General features: G+C 47.7%; 2 protein-coding genes across 3 annotated transcripts in view; both read left to right on the plus strand.

The window, feature by feature from the left end:
• Positions 1-10,275, plus strand: part of LOC132571316 (gastrula zinc finger protein XlCGF57.1-like) — a 397,476-nt gene extending 387,201 nt beyond the window's left edge. The window contains exon 2 of the mRNA XM_060238121.1: positions 8,217-10,275. Within this exon, the coding sequence (XP_060094104.1) occupies positions 8,423-9,961 (1,539 nt within the window). The 5' untranslated portion in view covers positions 8,217-8,422 and the 3' untranslated portion in view covers positions 9,962-10,275. The remainder of the gene's footprint in view (positions 1-8,216) is intronic.
• The window catches only part of LOC132571219 (zinc finger protein 420-like), a 127,013-nt gene that overhangs the window by 19,060 nt on the left and 84,425 nt on the right, over positions 1-23,528 (plus strand). Inside the window, exons 3-5 of one of the 2 annotated variants that reach the window (XM_060237940.1) lie at positions 21,057-21,171; positions 22,427-22,497; positions 22,720-22,846. The exons of the other annotated variant lie outside the window; for it this stretch is intronic. Coding sequence (XP_060093923.1) covers positions 21,057-21,171; positions 22,427-22,497; positions 22,720-22,846 — 313 coding nt within the window. The remainder of the gene's footprint in view (positions 1-21,056; positions 21,172-22,426; positions 22,498-22,719; positions 22,847-23,528) is intronic. 2 annotated transcript variants of the gene reach the window in all.

The raw sequence follows: 23,528 nt of genomic DNA on the forward strand, positions 1-23,528 counted from the left end.
GGGTGATTAACGTGGAATTCACTGCCACGGGAGGTGGTGGCGGCTACAAGCATAGCCAGCTGTAAGAGGGGATTGGATTAAAATATGGAGCAGAGGTCCATCAGTGGCTATTAGCCACAATATATGTGTGTGTGCGTGCCCGCGTGTGTGTATGTATGTATATGTGTGTGTGCATATATTGGCCACTGTGTGACACAGAGTGTTGGACTGGATGGGCAATTGGCCTTATCCAACATGGCTTCTCTTATGTTCTTAAGAGGGCCCACAGGGCCCACATGCCATTGGCCAAGCTGACACTCTGGCCAGTCCGCCACCGCCTCTCCGACGACGTGGCAGGCTCCCAACAGGACCCCCCAGGGAGTGATAGTGGACAGGATCCCCGGCAGGTTGGCTTGGAGAGAGGGGAGAGATTACAGCGAAATCCTAGAACCGCTTTCCTGGGAGGCGCAGCCCCGTTAAAGCGGAGGGCTCGAAGCCCCAGGGAACAGGAGGACTGTGGGTCGATCTCTTCGGGATCGCGGAAGGGGAGAGAGCTGGGCTGGAGTTTGCTTCTGACTCCGAGTCCTCCCCGCCCGCGTCCCCGCTCCTCCACCGCGCCGTTTGCTGGGACTGCTGAACAGCCTGGGGATCCCCTGTGCAGAGTGACTGGCGAGCAGCCTCGTCCAGCTGCATTAGAGGGTGCTCGTCGCTGAAGTCCGGCCGGGTCTGGCCTTGGAGAGGAGGGGAGGCAGGCAGCTCCTCTCCTTCATTCGTCTGCAGCACTGAAAGAGTTAAAGTGAGCGAGCTGCTTCCCAGAGAGGGGGAGGAAAAGATCTTGTGGTGGGGGGTGCTTTGCTATTTGCATGGCCAATGAGGCCGGGGTGGGGTGATGGGCGCTTCGTATCTGCAACAGGAGGGGGAAAGCATTTGCAGGTGGATCCCAGAAAAGGCTACTCACATGTAAGTCACTGGGGGGTTGGGGGCGTTGGGGTTGGGATCCACAAGACAGGTCCTCTTGTGGATCAAAAACTGGCTGAGTAATAGGAAGCAGAGAGTGAGTATAAATGGGCAGTCTTCGCAGTGGAGGACGGTAAGCAGTGGGGTGCCGCAGGGCTCGGTACTGGGTCCCATCCTCTTTAACTTGTTCATAAATGATTTAGAGTTGGGAGTGAGCAGTGAAGTGGCCAAATTTGCGGATGACACTAAATTGTTCAGGGTGGTGAGAACCAGAGAGGATTGTGAGGAACTCCAAAGGGATCTGTTGAGGCTGGGCGTCAACGTGGCAGATGCGGTTCAATGTGGCCAAGTGCAAAGTAATGCACATTGGGGCCAAGAATCCCAGCTACAAATACAAGTTGATGGGGTGTGAACTGGCAGAGACAGACCAAGAGAGAGATCTTGGGGTCATGGTAGATAATTCACTGAAAATGTCAAGACAGTGTGCGTTTGCAATAAAAAAGGCCAACGCCATGCTGGGAATTATTAGGAAGGGAATTGAAAACAAATCAGCCAGTATCATAATGCCTCTGTATAAATCGATGGTGCGGTCTCATTTGGAGTACTGTGTGCAGTTCTGGTCGCCACACCTCAAAAAGGATATTATAGCATTGGAGAAAGTTCAGAAAAGGGCAACTAAAATGATTAAAGGGCTGGAACACCTTCCCTATGAAGAAAGGTTGAAACGCTTAGGGCTCTTTAGCTTGGAGAAACGTCGACTGAGGGGTGACATGATAGAAGTTTACAAGATAATGCATGGGATGGAGAAAGTAGAGAAAGAAGTACTTTTCTCCCTTTCTCACAATACAAGAACTCGTGGGCATTCGATGAAATTGCTGAGCAGACAGGTTAAAACGGATAAAAGGAAGTACTTCTTCACCCAAAGGGTGATTAACATGTGGAATTCACTGCCACAGGAGGTGGTGGCATCCACAAGCATAGCCACCTTCAAGAAGGGGTTAGATAAAAATATGGAGCAGAGGTCCATCAGTGGCTATTAGCCACAGTGTGTGTGTGTGTGTGTGTGTACAGAATGTTGGACTGGATGGGCCATTGGCCTGATCTAACATGGCTTCTCTTATGTTCTTATGTTCTTATGAATAAGCTTTTCAGTCTTGGAATTGAGAAATGCTCCTATCCTATACTGTCGAGCGTTTCTGAAGGGGAGATGAAATTAAATAATTTTAAAGCACAATAAATAATTTAAAAGGACGCTCACATGATATAGATCAGCGGTCCCCAACCTTTTTGGCACCAGGGACCGGTTTTGTGGAAGACAATTTTTCCGGGGTGGGGGGGGGGGGGTGGCGGCGGTGGTTTTGGAATGATACAATTGTTCACTTTGTGTCTATTAGCTTGGTGTGGTGGTTAAGTGTGTGGATTCTTATCTGGGAGAACCAGGTCTGATTTCCCACTCCTCCACTTGCAGCTGCCACAATGGCCTCGGGTCAGCCATATCTCTCGCAGAGCTGTACTTGAAAGGGCAGCTTCTGGGAGAGCTCTCTCAGCCCCACCCACCTCACAGGGAGCTTGTTGGGTGGGAGGAGGAAGGTAATGGAGATTGTAAGCCACTCTGAGACTCTGAAATTCAGCGTGGAAGGCAGGATATAAATCCAATGTCTTTTTCTTATTACATTGTAATATATAATGAAATAATTATACAACTCATGGACCGGTTGCTAACAAGCCACAGACCAGGGGTTAGGGACCCCTGCTGTACACCCATGTCGGAACTCTCTGGGGCTCCTCCTGGCCTTCTCTTCTGCTGTCCATAGCGCAGCAGACCCTGCCCTCCTGCCTAGGGGCCTGGGGGCAGAATGAAGCGGGGGGGGGGTGCTGTGGGTTGGAGGGGGTCAAATCCAGGAGTGGCCAAACTTGCTTAATGTAAGAGCCACGTAGAATAAATGTCAGATCTTTGAGAGCCACAAGATGTGAATGTCAGATCTTTGAGAGCCTCGAGACAGGAGGGAGGAGAGGAAGGAAGGCAAATAGATGGAGAAGAGAGGTGGAAAGGCAACAACTTTAAATGCATTCTCCAAGATGCCATCTGGTTTGGCTTGGAGAAGTGATCTAAAGAGAGAAATGCCTTCTCCAAGTTGCCTAATGAGGCGGTGGGGGCTTCAAGAGCCGCGCCATGTGTGTACCTGTTTAAGATTAGGTAGCAGAGATATAAACTTTATAAAGGACACAGACAAACACAATTAAAGATTTAAAAAAAAAAAACATGCTTAAAACATTAGCACTTGTTGTCTTAAAGGTGCTTTCTTTGTATTTCTCCCATGGGATCCAGGGAACTGGGCAAAGGAAGCTCTGGCTCTTTCCTTCCTTCCCCAGGGGACCAGGAGGGAGAGGAACCTCAGCCAATAGAAGGAAGAGAGGCTTGACTCAGTAGCTTTGCTGTATGATTGAGAGAGCCTGGCAAAGCAAGCTCTTGCTCCCCCACTTCTTCCCCAAAGGAGGAGCCTCAGCCAATGGAGAAAATAGAGGCTTTGCTCTGTAGCTCCTGTGTGATTGAGCAAGCCGTGTAAAGCAAACTGTGATGCAGAAGGAAGCAAGAGAGAGGGAGAAGGAAACAGATGACAGCCAGTTGATCAGGGGCCTGATAGAAGCCCCTCAGGGGCCTTATTCGGCCCCTGGGCTGCATGTTTGGCACCCCTGCCCTAGTGATCCTGAATTGCCACCTGGCAGCTGGGGTTAAATGCCCAAGACTAAGCAATTTGAAACGAAATTCTGGAAAGACAAAAGTGATGCTGGTTGGGAAGGGCTTGAAGGACATTTTGCTCCCGATTTCCCATGGAGTTCAGCTGACCCTTTGCTGACTCCCTTAAGACGCTGGGGGTTTTACTGAATCCATCAGGATTGCTGGAGAAGCAAAGTGATGCAGTTGCAAAAAAAGGCTTCTTTCCAATTCAGTCTAGCCTTGCTTTGATAGGGTAGGTTTGGCCACCTGGATCCATGTCATGGTGACATCCAGACTGGACTACTGTGTTCAATATTTTGATTTATGCACCATTCCAGTGGCAGCAATTCGCACCTTTGGCACTCATAAAGGATCCTTACCCAGAGATGATGATGATATTGGATTTATATCTCGCCCTATACTCTGAATCTCAGAGCAATCACAATCTCCTTTACCTTACCTTCCTCCCCACACACACACAATAGACACCTTATGAGGTAGGTGCAGCTGAGAGAACTCTTGCAGCAATATACCTTTCAAGGACAACTCCTGCAAGAGGCTGACCCAAGGCCATTCCAGTAGCTGCAAGTGGAGGAGTGGGGAATCAAACCCGGTTCTCCCAGGTAAGAGTCCGCGCACTTAGGCACTACACCAAACTGGCTCTGTTAATCTTAGAGGTGCCACTGGACTCCAACAGGACTCCTCACCTGAATCGCTCTTTAGGAGGCTAGTCTGTGAAAAGCAATCCTGCAGTGCCCTCTACTGGCAGACAATGTGTTTATCCTGAAAACATTTTTAAATTTTACATTTTGTCACTACTGGAAGAAGCTTTTTAGCCCTGAAGTAGCTCGGGGGGGTGGGGGGGGGGACTTCTGAAAAAGTGTGACCTTTAATAGGAACAACAAAGAAGCACCAACAAAGGTGCAAATTTCTGCCGCTGGGATGGTGCATAAATCAAAATATTGAACACAAATACATCATTTTTCAGGCCTGCCCTGCTACTTGTCCCCTGTAGGAAGTTTTGAGGAGTTGGTGGGCCCCTCCAGGGTAAGAGAGTGGTGTTAGGAGAGAGGGTGTCACCCTGTCCCCCCTTGGCGTGTGGGGTGTCCTCTCTCCCATGTTGTTTAACATCTACATGTACCCTCTTGCCTAGCTGGTGCGGAGTTTTTGGGCTGGGTTGTCACCAGTACACTGATGATACCCATCTGTATCTGTTGACGGCCAGCCACCATCCCACAAAAAATTTGGCTGAAGGATTGGAGGCTGTGGCTGCGTGGCTGGGACAGAGCCATTTAAAACTGAATCCACAAAAGATGGAAGTCCTGTGCCTGGGGGTGGGACGTGATACAAGGTTGGGGCATCAACTCCTAATGCTTGATGACTCTCCATTCACACTGGTGTTGACTGTCAAGACCTTGGGCATGTTCCTGGACTCGTCTTTATCCATGGAGGCTCAGATAGCACATGTTGTGAGCAATGTTCCCTCTAAGCTGCAGCGTCTTGTGAGCAAAAATTCTACTTTGTAAGCTACTGGTATTAAAGTTGAGAGCGACTGGCATTAAAGTTGTGAGCTGCTGCATAAATTATTGCGCTCTGGGGCCACCCTTCCTGAGCGAAGACAAAAATGTGTGAGCTAGAGGCTAAAAATATGTGAGCTAGCTCACACTAACTCAGCTTAGAGGGAGCACCGGTTGCGAGGTTGGCATTTTTTCAACTTTGCCAAGTCAGGCAACTCACCCCCTGCCTCTCTACACTGACTTTGCCACAGTGATCCATGCAACGGTCACCTCAAGGCTGGATTTCTTGTAACACACACTACGTAGAGCTTCCTGTAGTGGAAAAAAATTCATTCTGGTCCCTGGGCCAGATGTGGACGGACAAGAGTCCAGACCAATGGGCAAGTGAAAGAAACAAAGGCTTGCACTTTGTGTTCTACTTTATTCAGCTAAATATCAAGATACCCAAATTGCATGGAGCAAATATCAGTGTACATGTAGTGATCAATAATGAAAAGATCTTTTGGGAAGCCTAAATGGAGAGCCCAGCTGGCTGTCAGAAAAAGCAACCCCCAACATCTAAAATTAACTCCTTTTATATCCTTTTGTTGCTAAGCGATTCCAAGCTGGGTGTCATGAAGAATGTCATAACAGCAACAATACGTGGGTCATTTCCACTAACAGCATCATAAATCAAGGGTGTCAAACATGCGGTTTGGGCCCCGGAGGGCTTCTATCAGGCCTCTGAGCTGTCATCTGCTTCCTTCTCCCTCTCTCTTGCTTCCTTCTGCATAACAGCTTGCTTTGCAAGGCTTGCTCAATTGCACAGGAGATACAGAGCAAAGTCTCTATTCTCTCCATTTGCTGCTTGAAGGGCAATTGGTGTAATTAGTAGACTGATCAAAGCCACCAAGTAATACACCATCTTTCATTTTGCAAAAATATATTACAAGGATTGTGTACAACACATAATAAATAATTTTCAATTGGACTATTTCCAAGTTTGGACTTCTATCTATTCATTTGGGGATGGGTTTTTTTTTTGGCTCCTTGGGGTTTCTGTTACTTTAAAAGACCCTAGCACTGCCGGCCTCTATCATTATTGTATTGTTTATTATGTGTTGTATGCAATCCTTGTAATGTATTTTTGCAAACTGAAAGACGGTGTATTACTTGGTGGCTTTGATTAGTCTTCTATTTTCTTCATTGGCTGAGGCTCCTCTCTTGGAGAGGAAGGGGGGAGGAATAGCTTGCTTTGCCAGGCTCTCTCAATTGCACTACAACAAAGATAAAACTCTCTGTGTTAAAACACAATATGACTGTGTAATGAGTATACAGTATCAAAATGCAAAAGGAGTATCTACAATACAAAACATGTCAGTCGTACAAAAAGTTATAACCTCATTAGTTCCACAATACTACTACAAACCAGTGCCCTCCCAAGGTAACAGAGATATAAACTTTATGAAGGACACAGACAAACACAATTAAAGATTTTTTTAAAAAAATCTTTAAACAAAACATGCTAAAAACATTAGCACTCTTTGGTCTTAAAGGTGCTTTCTTTGTATTTCTTCCATGCAATCCAGGGAACTGGGCAAAGGAGGCTCTGGCTCTTTCCTTCCTTCTCCAGCAGGCAAGGAGAGGGAGGAGTCTCAGCCAATAGAAGGAAGAGAAGCTTGGCTAGTACTCTGCTGTGTGATTGAGAGAGCCTGGCAATCTGCCTCCCTACCCCTCCTCCCCAAGTGAGAAGCCTGAGCCAATGAAGAAAACAGAGGTTTTGCTCTGTAGCTCCTGAGCAAATGAGCAAGCCTTGCAAAGCGAGCTGTGATGCAGAAGGAAGCAAGAGAGAGGGAGAAGGAAGCAGATGACAGCCTGTTGCTTGGGGGCCTGATAGGAGCCCTCTGGGGACCTGATTCAACCCCCAGGCCACATGTTTGACACCCCTGATTCTAGAAGATGACACCTTTGCTCCTGTCCCTCTCCTTCCATCTAGTTACAAAGCCGAACACAGGTTTCCATGAGAGGCCAGTTACCATATTCTTGGATCTAGCCTTGAAAGAGATGATGGTGTATGCAGGGAGTCCCAATTATAGATACCTGCAAGCCAGAGCAGGCCACATTAAGCCTTGGAGGGAAATCAGGGTACTTTGCCTCACAAGAGGGGAAGAAATCAGGGTGCTTTGCCTCACGAGGGTATTTCCTTCCCAAATGAGCTGGTTGTGAGTGGATATCCTTCACAGTTATGTCAATGGAATGGGCAAGGAATGCAAGTTGAGGTTTTCTGCTTTTCTTCTTGGCAACTCTTGGTTTGGTAGAATTATAAAGTCCACTGGCTTAGGAGAGAGGGAGAACTTCTAGGACCTGAAATTTGGAGGCCCAGAAGTTCCTTCTGGGCCTAATCTCAGCTGTGGGTCTTGAGGGGCTGTGGTATTTGTAAATACTGGATACTCTGGGAGAGGCCTCAGATTCAGCAGGAGCTCACAGGAGTGCAGCTCCTGAATCTTTCTGAGGGTTCCCCCTCTTCCTCCCCACCCACCTTGCCCATTGAATAGTAGGTACAGCTGCATAACAACCCCTGGATTATGAGAGTGGACAGCCAGCCAGCCACCAGGGGCTTTGACACGCCCCCAGAAGCCCTCATTAATCCTGGAGATGCCCATGCCACCACTTCTCCACTTATGTGATTTTGGGTGGCAGGTGACTTGCTGGCCTTTTGATGGTGGGGCGGCAGCCCAGGAGAGCCCCAGGTGAGCAAGGCCTGCTTGGGCTGGCTGGATCCCTAGCCAGTCCTAGCAGGTCTCACTGGCCTGGGGCTCTCCTTTTTTGCATTAGGTTGCTTTTTGGCTGGGGGGGGCGTATGCTAATGAGCTCCACCACATATTTTTCTACAAAACAACCCCTGTTCTGAGAAAAGGGGGGGGGGGGTTGGTTGAGATCAGCCAAGCTGAATGAGGCCAAAGGGCAGTCCATCCTTTTCTACTGCAGTCACAGAGATGCCTTTAGACCTTCCCTGCCCACCCCCCCCCCACCCCCCGCTAAAAGGGTCTCTCTTTTTATTCCAGCAGGGGATGATCAGAGGAATGAGGAGGGTGAGGAACTTCATCAGCAATTGCCAAATGAAGTCAAGAATGAAGATATGAGAGGAAACTTAAGGACCCAAGGCAGACCTAAGAGGCAGAATGGAAGTCACACAACCTATTCCTTGCCAAGGAAGGGATTTCCATGAAGTAATTCCCATGGTGTTTGGACTATGAATTGAACTTCTCAGATGATACTCAATATAATATCCATTTGCCAAATACACAGTGGAAAGGAGATCCATCGGTGCTTGGAGTGTAAAAAGAGCTTCCTTTGTACAGAAAACCTTCTTATACAGCAACAAATACATGCAGGAGAGAAACATATGTGTTCAGACAGCGGTGAGAGTTACTCACAAAAATTGGACCTTATTAAACACCAAAGAATTCATTCAGGAGAAAAACCCTTTATCAGCTCAAAGACTGGAATGGTGTTCTCTGATGGAAAAAAGCATAATGAACACTTTCTAAATCACATAATAGTGAAGGCATGTAAATGCATTCAGTGTGGAAGGCAATTTAAATACAGATCACAGCTTATTGTGCACCAAAGGATACACACGGGGGAGAAACCTTTTGAATGCTCAGAGTGTGGAACAAGATTTAGGCGAAGTTGCGATCTGCAGAGGCATCAAAGAACACACACAGGGGAGACACCTTTTGAATGCTCAGAGTGTGGAAAGAGATTCAGTTCAAGTGGCAGTCTTCAGCAGCATCTAAGAACCCACAACAGGGAGAAGAAACCTTTTGAATGTTCAGAGTGTGGAAGGAGATTCAGCTCAAGAGGCAATCTTCAACAGCACCTAAGAACCCACACAGGGGAGAAACCTTTTGAATGCTCAGAATGTGGAAAGAGATTCAGTCACAGTCGCAGTCTTCAACAGCATCTAAGAATCCACACTGGGGAGAAACCTTTTGAATGCACTGAATGTGGAAAGAGAGTGCGTGACAGTAGCAATTTTCGACAGCATCAAAGAACCCACACAAAGGAGAAACCTTTTGACTGCTCAGTTTGTGGAAAGAAATTCAGTCAGCTTGGCAATCTTCAGCAACATCAAAGAAACCACACTGGGGAGAAACCTTTTGAGTGCTCAGAGTGTGGGAAGAGATTCGGTAGGGCTGGCAATCTTCAACGGCATCAAGAAACTCACAAAGGTAAGAAACTTTTTGAATGCTCGGAGTGTGGGAAGAGGTTACGTCAAAGTAGTCATCTGCAACAGCATCTAAAAACCCACAAAGGGAAGAAATGTTTTGAATGTTCAAAGTGCCAAAAGAAATTCAGTCGAAATTATGACCTTCAAAGGCATCTAATAATCCACACAGCTGATAAACCTTTTGAATGCTCAGAGTGCGGAAAGAAATATAGTCAGAGTTGTGACCTTCAAAAACATCTAAGAATGCACACTGGTGAGAAACGATTTGAATGTCCAGAGTGTGGAAAGAGATTCAGTTGGAGTGGCCATCTTCAACAGCATCAAAGAACCCACACAGGGGAGAAACCTTTTGAGTGCTCAGAGTGTGGAAAGAGATTCAGTCAAAGTGGCAATCTTCAGCAGCATCAAAGAACCCACACTGGAGAGAAGCCTTTTGAATGCTCAGAGTGTGGAAAGAGATTCAATCGGAGTGACAATCTTCAACAGCATCAAAGAATCCACAGAGAGGAGAAACTTTTGAATGCTCAGAATCTGGAAGGACCTTTTCCTGGAGCATCACTCTTCAACAGTATCTAAGAACCCACACTAAGGAAAAACATTTTGAATGCACAGAATGGGGAAAGAAATCCATTCCAAGGTGTGAGCTTCAAAAGCATCTACAAACCCACACAAGGGAGAATCCTTCTTAATGCTCAGAGTGTGGGAAGAGATCCTGTCAGCCTGGCCATCATCAAAAGCATCAAAGAACCCACACAAAGAGAAACCATGTGACTGCTTAGCTTATGAAAAGAACTTTTCTCTTATTTCACACCTAAAAGACAACCACAGATCATAGAAAGAATTGAAACCATGTAAACTCCTATAAAGATCTTGCATCTGCCCAGAATCCTCACCCTAACCTGGAAGAAATTATATAAATATTGGAACTGAGGAAAGAGGTCAAATAGATCTCACAGGGAAGAAAGAAAGGATGTGTTTTGAGGGTGGAAGGGGATTCAAGACAAGTCCATATCGCTTGAACCACTGACGAATCTACACAGGGGAGTAACCTCATAAATATTCACCTTGTAGCAAGACCCTGAGGCAGAGATACGACCTTCCTGTTTTTCAGATAATCCACACCAAAGTGAACCTTTCCTATAGTGGGTTCTGATAAGGCTGATACCCATTGGAGGCTCAGAAATGCTCCAAAAATAGTTATGGAAAGAAGAGCCAGTTTGGTGTAGTGGTTAGTGAGTGGACTCTAATCTGAGAGAACGCATTTGATTCCCCACTCTTCCACATAAAGCCAGGTGGGTGACCTTAGATCAGCCACATTTCTCACAGAGCTGTTCTCTCAGGAGCAACTCTGTGAGGGCTCTCTCAGCCTCACTTACCTCACAAGGTGTCTGTTGTTGAGAGAGGAAGGGAAGGAGATTGTAAACTGCTCTGAGATTTCAAGTGAAGGGTGGAGTATAAATTCAATCTCTTCTCCTCCTTCTAAGTTGTTGCTCTTCGACAGGGCTTTTTTTTAGCAGGAACGCACAGGAATGCTGTTCTGGCTGTCTTGGCATCAGAAGGTGTGCCCTAATATGCAAATGAGTTCCTGTGGGGCATTTTCCGCAAAAAAAAAGCCCTGGTTAAAACATATCTGTTTTCCAAATATTGTCAAGAAATAAGTCAAGAATAGCAGATATCTACTGTCTCTTTGCTAGTAGTGTAAACATAGTGTAAATTGCCTGCATTCTCAATTTACAAACATTTTTATCTGCCAAGGAGTTCTGAACCTTGTTCCCTTCCCAGTCCGGCCTCCCACAAGTTTTTTGGGGTCTCACCACTTTGAAGCCCAATGAGTTCTGGCAGTAGTATTAATTTGGGTTGAAAGGAAAAGGTTATGTCCCCCAACCCAATTCAGTAAGTTCAAAGAGCTCAGAAAACCCCCCCCCCAACAATATCCAATATTAAGGAAATGAGCAGGTATCCTTGGAGCTGGCAGGTCGATGTTGAGGGACACAGAATCCCAGTTGGCCTTGTTACCGCATTCCAATTTTTCATGAAGAGAAACAAGAGGGAGAAGTTCCTTCCTCCTCCTCTGAACTCCCCCTCCCATGGGCTCCATGAGCCAGAAATGTCCTGGAGTAATTTCCCCCACCCCAACTCCTCATGTGTCCCCACAACCTTCATTTTCAAAGTTGTGCCTTCATTTTGCAGATTGAGAAAATTCTTTTCATCTCACTATTTAATTTGGAATGTAATCTGTGTTAGGAAAAAATATCCTACCTGTTTCCAAGAGGCTTAGTGTGTGGAAATGAGCTAAAAAGATAAATAGCATCCCATAAAACCTCTGTTAAAGTGATGGCACACTGTTTTCCTCTGGCAGTTGTCAACCCTGAAGTAAGTGAGGGGTTTTATTCAGGGCTTTTTTCATAGCAGGAACTCCTTTGCATATCAGGCCACCCACCCCTGATGTATTTATTTTATTTATATTCCGCCCTCCCCGCCGGAGAAGGCTCAGGGTGGCTCACAACAACAAAATGAAAACAATCAATTCAAAAATTGCATAACATAACAATTGCATAACGTTCTGCACTAGCTGGAGTTTCCGACTTCGAGACAAGGGCAGCCCCAAGTAGAGGGCATTACAGTAGTCCAACCTCGAGGTGACTGTTGCATGGATCACAGTTGTCAGGTCGTCGCGCTCAAGGAATGGGGCCAGCTGCCTCACCCGCCTAAGATGAAAAAATGTAGCCAATCCTCCTGGAGCTTACAGTTAGGCCCTGTACTAAAAGCCCTGTAAGTTCTTGGAGAACTGGCTACATCAGAGGTGTATATGGCCTAAAGCAAAGGATTCCTTGCTGAAAAAAAAAAACCCTGGATGATTCTATCAGTGGCTACTAGCCATGGTGACTGTGGGGAATTTCCACATTCAGAGGCACTAACCCTCTGAATCCCAGAGCTAGGAGGCAACACTGGGGAAGGCTTCAGCCTCTCTGCCCTGTTACTGGTCCTCCAGAGGAACTGGTTGACCACTGTGCGAGACAGGATGCTGGACTAGATGGATCACAGGTCTGATCCAGCAGGGCTTTTCTGATGTTCTTATGAAGGCCTCAGCCTCTCTGCCCTGTTATTGGCCCTCCAGAGGAATTGGTTGACCACGGTATGAGACAGGATGCCAGACTAGATGGTCCGCTGGTCTGATCCAGCAGGGCTCTTATTATTCTTGAGTCCTCTGTGGGATGGAGTAGCTTCAGTTTTGGGAGGGTAAAGTAAATTGCACTTGTTCCGTGGTATGTAAAAGGTGGCTGCAGGGCCTGTTATACCAAACGTTTCCAAAATTTCTAAAAATCATGTTTTGATTTTGTCATTACTATTTATAGTCAGCTGCTAACATCGCCATAGCAATAGTCCAATGAATGATATTTTTAAAAAACCTTAGAGCAGTGGAGGGTGGGAATGAGAAAATGACAACTGAGGGGGCTGAGGGAGGAAAATGACCCCGATATGCATAAGACCTGCAAAAGTGTGCATTTTCTTGATGACACAGTAAGCAGAAGATTCCAAATCAGATTTGGAAAACACTGCTTCCAAATTGGGAATAGGGTGCACAGAAGATGCACATTTTGGGGATGAGATTATGCTCTGAAAATCCATCTTTTTGGAAGCAGTTTCAGAGCAATGAAATGCAAGTCCAGCAGGAGTTTGGCCTCAAATCTGGTTGTTTGACTGAAGATGAACATGGCTACCTTCAGAAACAGCCTAAGAAAAGTTTGCAGAGCAGAAGTTTTCCCTTTCTGAGGTTGAGTGCAGCGGCACTTTTAAGACCAACTACGTTTAATTCTGGGGAATAGCTTTTGTGCGCGCGCACACACACACACTTCTTCCGCTTATACTCAGAATTACACTTTGTTGATCTTAGAAGTGCCACTGGATGCCAACTTAGCTGTATTTTGGGGAGGGACAGTGGCTCAGTGGTAGAGCATCTGCAGATGGTCCCAGGTTCAATCCCTGGCATCTCCAACTAAAAAGGGTCCAGGCAAGTAGGCATGAAAAACCTCAGCTTGAGACTCTGGAGAGCCGCTGCCAGTCTGAGTAGACAATACTGACTTTGATGGACCCAGGGTCTGATTCAGGAGAAGGCAGCTTCATATGTTCATATTGCTTCAGACCAACACAACTCCTCAGCTAAATCTCTTTTATGATGCTGGTCTGTGGAAAGCAATCCTGCAGTGCCCTCTACTGGCAAGCAATGTGTTTATCCTGAAAATATTTTTAAATTTTAGAATTTTCCATATGTCACTACTGGGAGAAGTTTTTTAGCCCTTAAGTGTGGGGGGTTTTTTTGTTTGTTTGTTTTGGGGGGGGGGGGGCGCGTTCTGAAAAGTCTGGCCTCTAATAGGAACAACAAAGAAGTACTGATTCCTGCTGTGTTTGAATTGGTTGCATGAATATGTTCCTGACATCAAAGTTAAGAATTGGCCAGAAATCTAGCCCAGTGGCAGGGATCTCGTCCTGGCTGATCAGCAGGCCAAAAGAGTTAGATTCCTGCAGAAAGGACTCTCCCAAGCCATCTCTGCAGCAAGTGTCAGGGGCACCCTGCTTCTGAAAAGGGATCCACAGGAAATCCAGCAAACAGGCAGGTTCCTGCCCCTTTGCCATCCTGCCAAGGCCACAGAAAAGAGTTTTGTGTGATCCTGGTCCTGCACAGCTGGCGTCTCCTGTGACGAAACTGCAGAGAACAGAGAGTACTGGACTGGATGGGCCATTGGCCTGACCCAACATGGCTTCTCTTATGTTCTCTAAACTGTGCCCCCTGCCTAAAGGGGAACCACTCCAAAGAGTACGTGGGGAGGGGGAGTGCTAGTACTGATATAAACACATGGAGCTGCCTTCTACTGAATCAGACCTTTGGTCCATCGAGGTCAGTTTTGCCTACACAGACTGCCAGTGGCTCTCCAGGGTGTTTCTCAACTCCTACCATCTGGTCCTAACTGGAGATGCCAAGGATTGAGCCTGGGGCCTTCTGCATGCCAAGCGGATGCTCCACCACTGAGCCAGGGCTTCCCACAAGTTCCTCTCTCTGGACTGGGCAGAATGCAACCCCACGAGGGCTGGTACTCAGGACCTTCATCTAACCACACACACACAAAGCCTTGAAGGTCTACAACTGCCTTGAAGGTCAAGGGTGCCCTTCCTTAGACCTCCCCCCACCTGAAAATACCCACTCATATGTCCCCCAAAGCCTCCGAAGGAAGAGAAAGGAGCCAAATCTCCAGGAATTTCCCAAGCGGAAGGTGGCAACCTTCTCGCAGAGGAGAGACTCCTAACAGGACCCCCCCCAGGAGTGATAGTGAACAGGTTCGCCGACAGGCTGGTTTGGAGAAAGAAGAGGTTACATGCAGAGATGGCCAAACTGTGGCTTGGGAACCACTTGTGGCTCTTTCACACACATTGTGCGGCTCTTGAGGCCCCCACTGGGGGGCCGGCTGGAGAATGCATTCAAAGTTAAAGTTTGGGGCTCTTTAGCTTGGAGAAACATCGACTGCGGGGTGACATGATAGAGGTTTACAAGATTATGCATGGGATGGAGAAAGTAGAGAAAGAAGTCCTTTTCTCCCTTTCTCACAATACAAGAACTCGTGGGCATTCAATGAAATTGCTGAGCAGTCGGGTTAGAACGGATAAAAGGAAGTACTTCTTCCCCCAAAGGGTGATTAACATGTGGAATTCACTGCCACAGGAGGTGGTGGCGGCTACAAGATTTCAGCCAGGCTGCCCTCAGCCACGCCGGACAAGGCGGCTGGACGGGGCTCCTCGCGAGTAACTCAGTGTACGGGGCGGTGCTGCCAGCATAGCCAGCCTCAAGAGGGGATTGGATAAAAATATGGAGCAGAGGTCCATCAGTGGCTAGTAGCCACAGTGTGTATATATATGTGTGTGTGTATGTGTATAGGCCACTGTGTGATACAGAGTGTTGGACTGGATGGGCCATTGGCCTGATCCAACATGGCTTCTTTTATGCTCTTATGTAAAGTTGCTTTCTTTCCTCCTCTCCTTTCCCTCATATATTTGTGGCTCTCAAGCATCTGACGTTCATGTCTTGTGGCTCTCAGACATCTGACGTTTGTTCTATGTGGCTCTTAAGTTGAGCAAGTTCGACCACCCTTGGGGTGCAGGAATAGACATTTTCTATGTGATCCTAAAGCCACTGCTCTCCCAGGAGGAAGCCCTGTTGAGCAGGAGACTTGTGCGGAGACCTGCTCGGGATGGCTGAAGGGGAGCTGGATGGAGTTTATCTCCATCTCTCTCTCCCCCCCCCCCCCCGGGACATTTTCAGAGAGGGCTGAACAGCCTGGGATCCTCATAACGTAAGGGAAGCCGTGTTGGATCAGGCCAATGGCCCATCCAGTTCAACACTCCAAGTCACACAGTGGCCAAAAACCCCAGGTGTCATCAGGAGGTCCACCAGTGGGGCCAGGACACTAGAAGCCCTCCCACTGTTGCCCCTCCAAGCACCAAGAATATAGCGACTCACTCCCCCAGCCAGACAGAGAGTTCTATCAATATGCTGTGGCTAATAGCCACTGATGGATCTCTGCTCCATATGTTTATATTCCAATCCCCTCTTGAAGCTGTCCATGCTGGCAGCATCGCCCCGTACACTGAGTTACTCGCGAGGAGCCCCGTCCAGCCGCCTTATCCGGCGTGGCTGAGGGCAGCCTGGCTGAAATCTGGGCGCAGCGACTGGCGGAGACAAGCGAAGGAGGGCGCTTTTCTCAATTCATTCGTCTGCAGCACGGAAAGGGTTAAATTGAGCGAGCTGCTTTCTAGAGAGGCCCAGCAAGAGAGGGGGTGGTAAAGGGGGGAAAGCCTTTTCCGGGGGAGGGGGCTTTGCTATTGAATGGCCAAAGAGGCCAAGGGGGGACTTCGGATTTGCAGCTGCGTCGAAAGCTTTGCAACCGGCTTCTGAGAAGCTTTACTCACAAGTAAGCCATGGGAGGGATAAGCGTTTCAATCCTGGAAAAGAGAGAAATGCTGCTGTGGCGTGCTTTTTTGATGGGAAGTTGGGATTAAAGAATGTTAAAATATATACTATCAAATGTCTGTTCCATGTAGACAAAGGTCCGGCCTTTCTGTGGCTCCTCCTGGATCTCTCTGCTGCAGTGCTCGTTGGCACTGCGGGCCCCGCCCTCCTGTTAGGGCGCTTGGGGGAAGAATTGGGCATGAGGTTGGAGTGGGTGATATCCTTCCTCACAGACCGGAGCCAAAGAACGGCCACTTGGGTTCCGTTTGGGACGCACAGGGTCTAATCCTCCACCCCACCCTCTTCCTGCTTTTCTGTCTATGTAAAGCCCTTAGATCAAGGGTGGCCAAACTTTCTTAATGTAAGAGCCTCCTGGGATAAATGCCAGATGTTCGAGAGCCACAAGAATATGAACATCAGATGTCTGAGAGCCACAGATGTAGGAGAGCCAGTTTGGTGTAGTGGTTAAGTGTGCGGACTCTTATCTGGGAGAGCCGGGTTTGATTCCCCACTCCTCCACTTGCACCTGCTGGCATGGCCTTGGGTCAGCCATAGCTCTGGCAGAGGTTGTCCTTGAAAGGGCAGCTGCTGTGAGAGCTCTCTCCAGCCCCACCCACCTCACAGGGTGTTTGTTGTGGGGGAGGAAGGTAAAGGAGATTGTGAGCCGCTCTGAGACTCTTCGGAGTGGAGGGCGGGATATAAATCCAATATCTTCTTCTTCTTCTTCACAAGGAAGGAAGGAAGATGGGGAAGAGAGGGGGGGGGAAGAGCAACTTCAAATGCATTTTCCAAGCTGCTGGCGGGCTTGGTTTGGATAAATGATTTAAAGAGAGAAATGCCTTCTCCGAACTGACCAATGGAGTGGCGGGGGCATTCGAAAGCCACAGAATATGTATGAAAGAGCCACATGTGGCTCCGGAGCCGCAGTTTGGCCACCCCTGCCTTAAACCAAATCATTTGTAGTTTTGGGCTTGACTGTCATGTATCTGTAAATGATACTCAGATATTTATATATCCTTATCCAAGTCTCCTGGTGGTGGAGGATGTCGTAGAAATCTTGAATCCTTGCCTGTGGTTAAATGCCTAATTGAAAAGAAATCCTGGATAGACCAAAGTAATGCTGGTTGGGAAGGGGGAGGTCTTGAAGGACATTTTGCTCCCCACTTTCTGTGGAGTTCAGCTGACCCTTGAAGACTCACTTAAGAGTCTCAGGGCTTTACTAAACCCAACAGGATTGCTGGAGAAGGAAGTTAATGCAGTTGCAGAAAAAAAGGGGGGGGGCTTCCTTCCAACTCCGCCCAGCCTTACTTTTATACCGCTGATCTGGCCACCAGGATCCATGTCATGGTGACACTGAGACAAGACTACTGTAATGCCCTGTGCATGGGTCTCCCCTCAAAATGAAATTTGGGAACTCCAGTTTGCAAAATGCTGCAGTTAGACTATTAATGACAGCTAGAGGGAGCATATGCATATTACTCTACTTCTGCAGTCAGGTCCACTGGGTGCCCATCAGTTAGCAGGCTCAATTCAAAGGAGTGGCTATCCCAGTTGGAGCCCTTCATTGGTTTGGAGCCTCAAACCTGCAAGACAAACTTCCTTGCTAGGCTCGGAAGTTTGGTGTAGTGGTTAAGTGCGTGGACTCTTATCTGGGAAAACCAGGTTTGATTCCCCACTCCTCCACTTGCAGCTACTGAAATGGCCTTGGGTCAGTCATAGCTCTTGCAGAGCTGTCCTTGAAAGGGGAGCTTCTGTGAGCGCTCTCTCAACCCCACCTACCTCACAGGGTGTCTGTTGTGGGGGAAGGAGATAAAGTAGATTGTAAGCCTCTCTGAGTCTGATTCAGAGAGAAGGGCGGGGTATAAATCTACGGTCTTCTTCCAAGAACTGGTAAGATCAGGCTAGCCTGGTCTATCCTGATCAGGGTACTGATGTGTATACCTTATTGTAAGTAGGATCCTACTACGTAATTTTTGTACTGCTATATGTTGTATCTTATGATGTAATGTTGCATCATTTAGTGGCTCGTATTAACATTTATGCTTTCTCTGAATACTGTCTTTCAGATTTCTAGTCAGTTCTAGAGCCCAAATTCTAAGCCATAGGTTGAATGTACCATCCTGTTTGTGTAAGTCTCCTTGAGTCTAAATGAGAATAACTGAAATTGAATCCTCAGCCATGGCGGTAGTAGTGAGGCCCCAAAAGGACTCCCAGACATGATCACATGGGATGAACTGTACAAGCCGATTGGCTGCCCCACTTGCAAAGCATTTGGGGCAGTGCTTCATGTCCCATTTGCCATTTTCCTCTGCATTCGTTGCCTCCTCTTGTTCATCCAGGCAGCCCCTCAGCCCTGACCTGTTGAGGCTCAAGCCCCCTCACCCCCACCACTCTACTGGCTGCTTGGGCAAAGCTATTGCCTAATGCTTCCAGTCTATTGGGGCGGTACCTGAAATGGTAGGGAGCCAGCGGACAGTAGTGGTTAAGAACAACGGTTTCTAATATGGAGAACAGGGCTCAATTCCACATACAACCAGATGGGTGACTTTTGGTCAGTCACAGCTCTTTCAGAGCTCTCTCAGCCCCCCCCCCCCAAAAAAGCCGACTTTGCCATGCATAACCTTCCTCAGGAGGTAGTGGGCTCTGCTCCTTTGGAGGTTTTTAAACAGAGGTTAGATGGTCACCTGATAACAATGATGATTCTGTGAACTTAGGCAGATCATGAGGAGGAGAGCAGGAAGGGTTGCATCCGTGTTTAGTTCTCATGGCCTGTTCTTACACGCCCAGGGAAATGCTGATCGCCGCTTTGGGGTCAGCCAGTAATTTTTCTCCAGGCCACTTTGGCCAAGGATCCTGGAGGGTTTTTGCCATCTTCTGGACGTGGAGCTGGGGGGGGACGTTTTGAGGGGGACGTATTTGTGGGGGACGTATTTGTGAATTTCCTGCACTGTGCAGGGGGTCAGACTAGATGACCATGGAGGAATCTTCTGTGATTCTAAAAGAGCTACAGCTTCAGGCAGCCAGGCAATCCTTGGATCTCCTGACAGTGCAGCACACAACACCTTACGATAAGTATTAATTAGTAGCTGAAATGGTTAAGCTCTTTCCAGCCACTTTGTCCTGGGCTCCAGGTTAACCATGTAACCCCTAGACAGATCGATCCCCAAAAACTGGAGGGCGAGCTCATATCATTCACAACAGATTTTTAAAGAACAAGGGAGGGTTTGCTTTCTTGAAGGACCGAAGAGGCATCCCTAAAAAAACCTGATACATAATATAGCACAGGGGTGGCCAGACTTGCTTCCCATATGAGCCACGTAGAATAAACGTCAGATGTTTGAGAGCCACAAGACATGAACATCACATGTTTGAGAGAAGGAAGGAAAATAGATGGGGGAGGAAGGAGGAAGGGAGATGTGGAAAGAAAGCCACTCCAAGGGCTTCATTTGGAGTAGGGATTTAAAGAAAGAAATGCCTTCTCCAAGCCAGCTGGCAGGGCAGTGAGGGCCTCAAGAACCACACAATATACATGAAAGAGCCACATGTGGTTCCCAAGCCACAGTTTGGCCACCCCTGATATAGCACAATGACATCAATCCTGATTCGGAAACTAAAGAAGAATGCGCCATCTGAGTCATTGGGGCAATCATTAGGGGTCTCTTGACCAGGGTCAGTGAAGTCACTTCATCATTTAGGAGTACTTTCTGCCTTTTGATATTTTTTCCTTTTCCTCTTCATAGACACATGAGTAAGGGTATTTTTCCATGGTCGGAGGCAACCCAAGGGAAGGGGAAGGAGATGGAGGTGGAGGACCCGGAAGGACCTGGAACTGGCAAGAGATTGAGGAAAAGTCCCCATCCCATCCAAGCAGAGAGTGGTGCTGAATTTTGGGGAAGAGCTGCGACAGAGCCCATGGTTCAGGACACTATGACCACATATGTACACAGTCAATGCTTCCGGCAGTTCCACTACTATGATGCTGAGGGGCCCCGGGAGGTTTGCAGCCGGCTCCATGGACTTTGCACCCACTGGCTGGAGCCAGAGAGGCACACCAAGAAGCAGATGCTGGACCTGGTGATCCTGGAGCAGTTCCTGGCCATCCTGCCCCAGGAAATGCAGTGCTGGGTCAGAGGATGTGGGCCAGAGACCAGTTCCCAGGCAGTGGCCCTGGCCGAAGGTTTCCTTATGAGTCAGGCAGAGGAGAAGAGGCAGCAAGCAGAGCAGGTGAGGGAGTTTTCTTCACTCCATTCGACTCATAACTTTATGCTCAGGCTTCTCGGCCAGATATTTTTCTCTCTCGAGAACTTGCTAGGCTGGGAAGAAAACTCAACCCTGATTCTTGCCCCGTGGTTGAACCAGCTCTAATGATCAATGGAGGGGTGAGGAGTCTGGGAATGGAGTAGGGCAGAGGTGGCCAACGGTCGCTCTCCAGATGTTTTTGCCTACAGCTCCCATGGGCAATGGCTGGAGCTGATGGGAGTTGTAGGCAAAAAACATCTGGAGAGCTACTGTTGGCCACCCCTGGAGTAGAGACTGTCTCCTCAGCCTGTTCCATTCCTTCTCTTACCCTGTTCTTCTGTTTTTATTTCTCCATATTTTGTTTATACTGTATCCTGGTCTTGAGACTGTAATAAACTATGATGATACCCATCTTCTTTTCTGCTCTTTCAGATGTGGGGACCATCCGGGAAGGTGGAAGTTAAGTTCTCTGAGGAGGAAGGATTCCCCTCAGAAGAGTGGCAGACGGCTGAGGCCCAGGAGTGTGTCCAAGATGCCCTCTCATGTGGTAAGGCTGTTTTGTGACCAGATGGGATTGGAAGTTCTAAGGAAGTGAAGCTCTTAGTTGGAAGGTTTAGGACAGGAGAAATAACACATAACACAATTTCTGGGATTCAGGAGAAATAACACATAACACAAATTGTGCACATAACACAATTTCTGGGATTCAGTGCCACAGCATGTCGTGACAGCTACTCCCTTGAAAGGCAATTAGAAAGATTCATAGAAGGCAGTTCCATTCTTATTCACATTTCCGTGTCATCTTTTCCCAATTGTGGGACTAAAAGCAACTCAAAAAAGGAAAGGGAGGCCAATCCGGGCTCATTTGTTAGCCATGGGAGAATGAATGGAATCTCCATGTTCTGAGGCAGCATACTACTGAAAATGCATTGCTGCTGGCCAGTACTTATTGTCTGCACCCCTGATGAAAGGCTCTACAGGAGCACTTGATGGGCCGCAGTCAGAAAGAGGAGAGTGAACTATGGATGCCAGCCTGTAGCCAGGCACCCCTGTGATGTTTGGGGGTGGTACAAGGGCTGGATTTGATGTCAGAGCATCAACAGATGCTCTGGAAACCCATCAGCAGACAAGCATAGCCAGCTTAAAGAGGGGATTGGATCAACATATGGAGCAGAGATCCATCAGTGGCTCTTAGCCGCAGCTTATTGTTGGAACTGTCCAGGGCAGTGATGCTCTGTATTCTTGGTGCTTGGCAGGAGCAACAGGGTGAGGGTTTCTGGTGTCCTGGCCCCACTGATGGACCTCCTGATGACACCTGGATTTTTTGGCCACTGTGTGACAGTGTTGGACTGGGTGGGCCATTGGCCAGATCCAACATGGCTTCTCTTATGTTCTTATGTTCAGTATTACCCTGGAGTTTTCATATACACTGAAGTCATGTCTTGGTTTTTAGAGCGCCTGGTGCTTCTCTTTCGCCTCTCCCACAATTTAATAAATGTAATTGCAAATGTTGTGGAGTGTGCCTGTGGCAAGGTTCACAGCCTTAGGAAGGAGGGTGCATGAAGCAAGATTCTGTATCCTTGGTGCTTGGGGGGGTGGTACAGTGGGAGGGCTTCTAGTGTCCTGGCCCCACTGGTGGACCTCCTGATGGCACGTTGGGCTTTTTTGGCCACTGTGTGACACAGAACGTTGGACGGAATGGGTCATTGGCCTGATCCAACATGGCTTCTCTTATGTTCTTATTCAAGCAAGCAAACAAAAGGAGGAGTCTAAGCTTTCTTCCTTCTTTGTTTCCATCACAGGCAGTGGACAGGTGGTGTTCGCCCATCATCTTGGCAGAGGTGTGAAAATGGCTGCTGCACCTCCAGTCCAGGTAGAGGAGATGAGCAGGGGACAACCTGGTCCCCCCTCCCTTTCACAGAGGGGCTTTTGTCCCTGCAGTTGCTGCTAAGATGTCCGAGGGGAAGAGGCTCTGAGTGCCACTGCCTTTGCCCATGCCGAGCTCTGCATCCTGTGACCTCCCCGCCTACCCCTTCCCAGTGTGCTTTCTCTGCCTGGCATGATCTCTGATGAAGGAATCTGCTTTTTCTTCCAGCATCCCTTTTCTTTCGAGGAGGTGGCTGTGCATTTCACTGAGGCAGAGTGGGAGCTCCTGAATCCAGGCCAGAGAGCTCTCTACAGGGAAGTCATGCTGGAGAACTATGGGAGCGTGGCCTTTCTGGGTAAGGATCTTTCATAGGTGCAAATTGCTGCCATTGGGATGATGCATGAATCAAAATACTGAACACAAATACAATGTTTTCAGGCCTGCCCAACTACTTGTCCCGTTTGGAGGGTTTCAAGGAGTTGAGGTGGCAGTGAAAGTGATGTTCAGCATGGCCTGGGAGAGCGACCCAACTTTCTTGGCTGGCGCAGGGGCAACTGAGGCCAGTGTTGTGGCATCACCTGAGCCAAGTTGGGGCTGAGAGACCCTCAGAAAGAGGTCTGTTACCCAGATCTCTCATAGACGTCCACCCTTGTTTTTGTTTTTTTTTAAGTTTCAAAATTTTATTTAAAATTGCAAATAAATACAAAAAGGCAAAATGAACTAAAAGAAGCAAGACTTCAGAGCATCAATTAATTGCTGATACTTTACAAATACTATCTATTAATAGTAAATCAATAGAAAATAAAATCTAAGTACATCCTGGGCAGTTTACATTCTCTAGTATTCTGAGAAGCAATGTAATGAAAAAATGGAAACCATTTCTCTTTGAAATCCAGTTTATATAATACATTATCCACAATTGATAACTGTGTTGCAATTTTCTCAAAAACCAGCAAATCTCAGACCTTAAGAAACCATTTATGATCCATAGGCACATTTTTGTTTTTCCAATATTGAGCTAACACAGTTTTTGCTGC

Source organism: Heteronotia binoei, chromosome 5, assembly GCF_032191835.1.
Source record: "Heteronotia binoei isolate CCM8104 ecotype False Entrance Well chromosome 5, APGP_CSIRO_Hbin_v1, whole genome shotgun sequence".
NCBI classification, from domain to species: domain Eukaryota; kingdom Metazoa; phylum Chordata; class Lepidosauria; order Squamata; family Gekkonidae; genus Heteronotia; species Heteronotia binoei.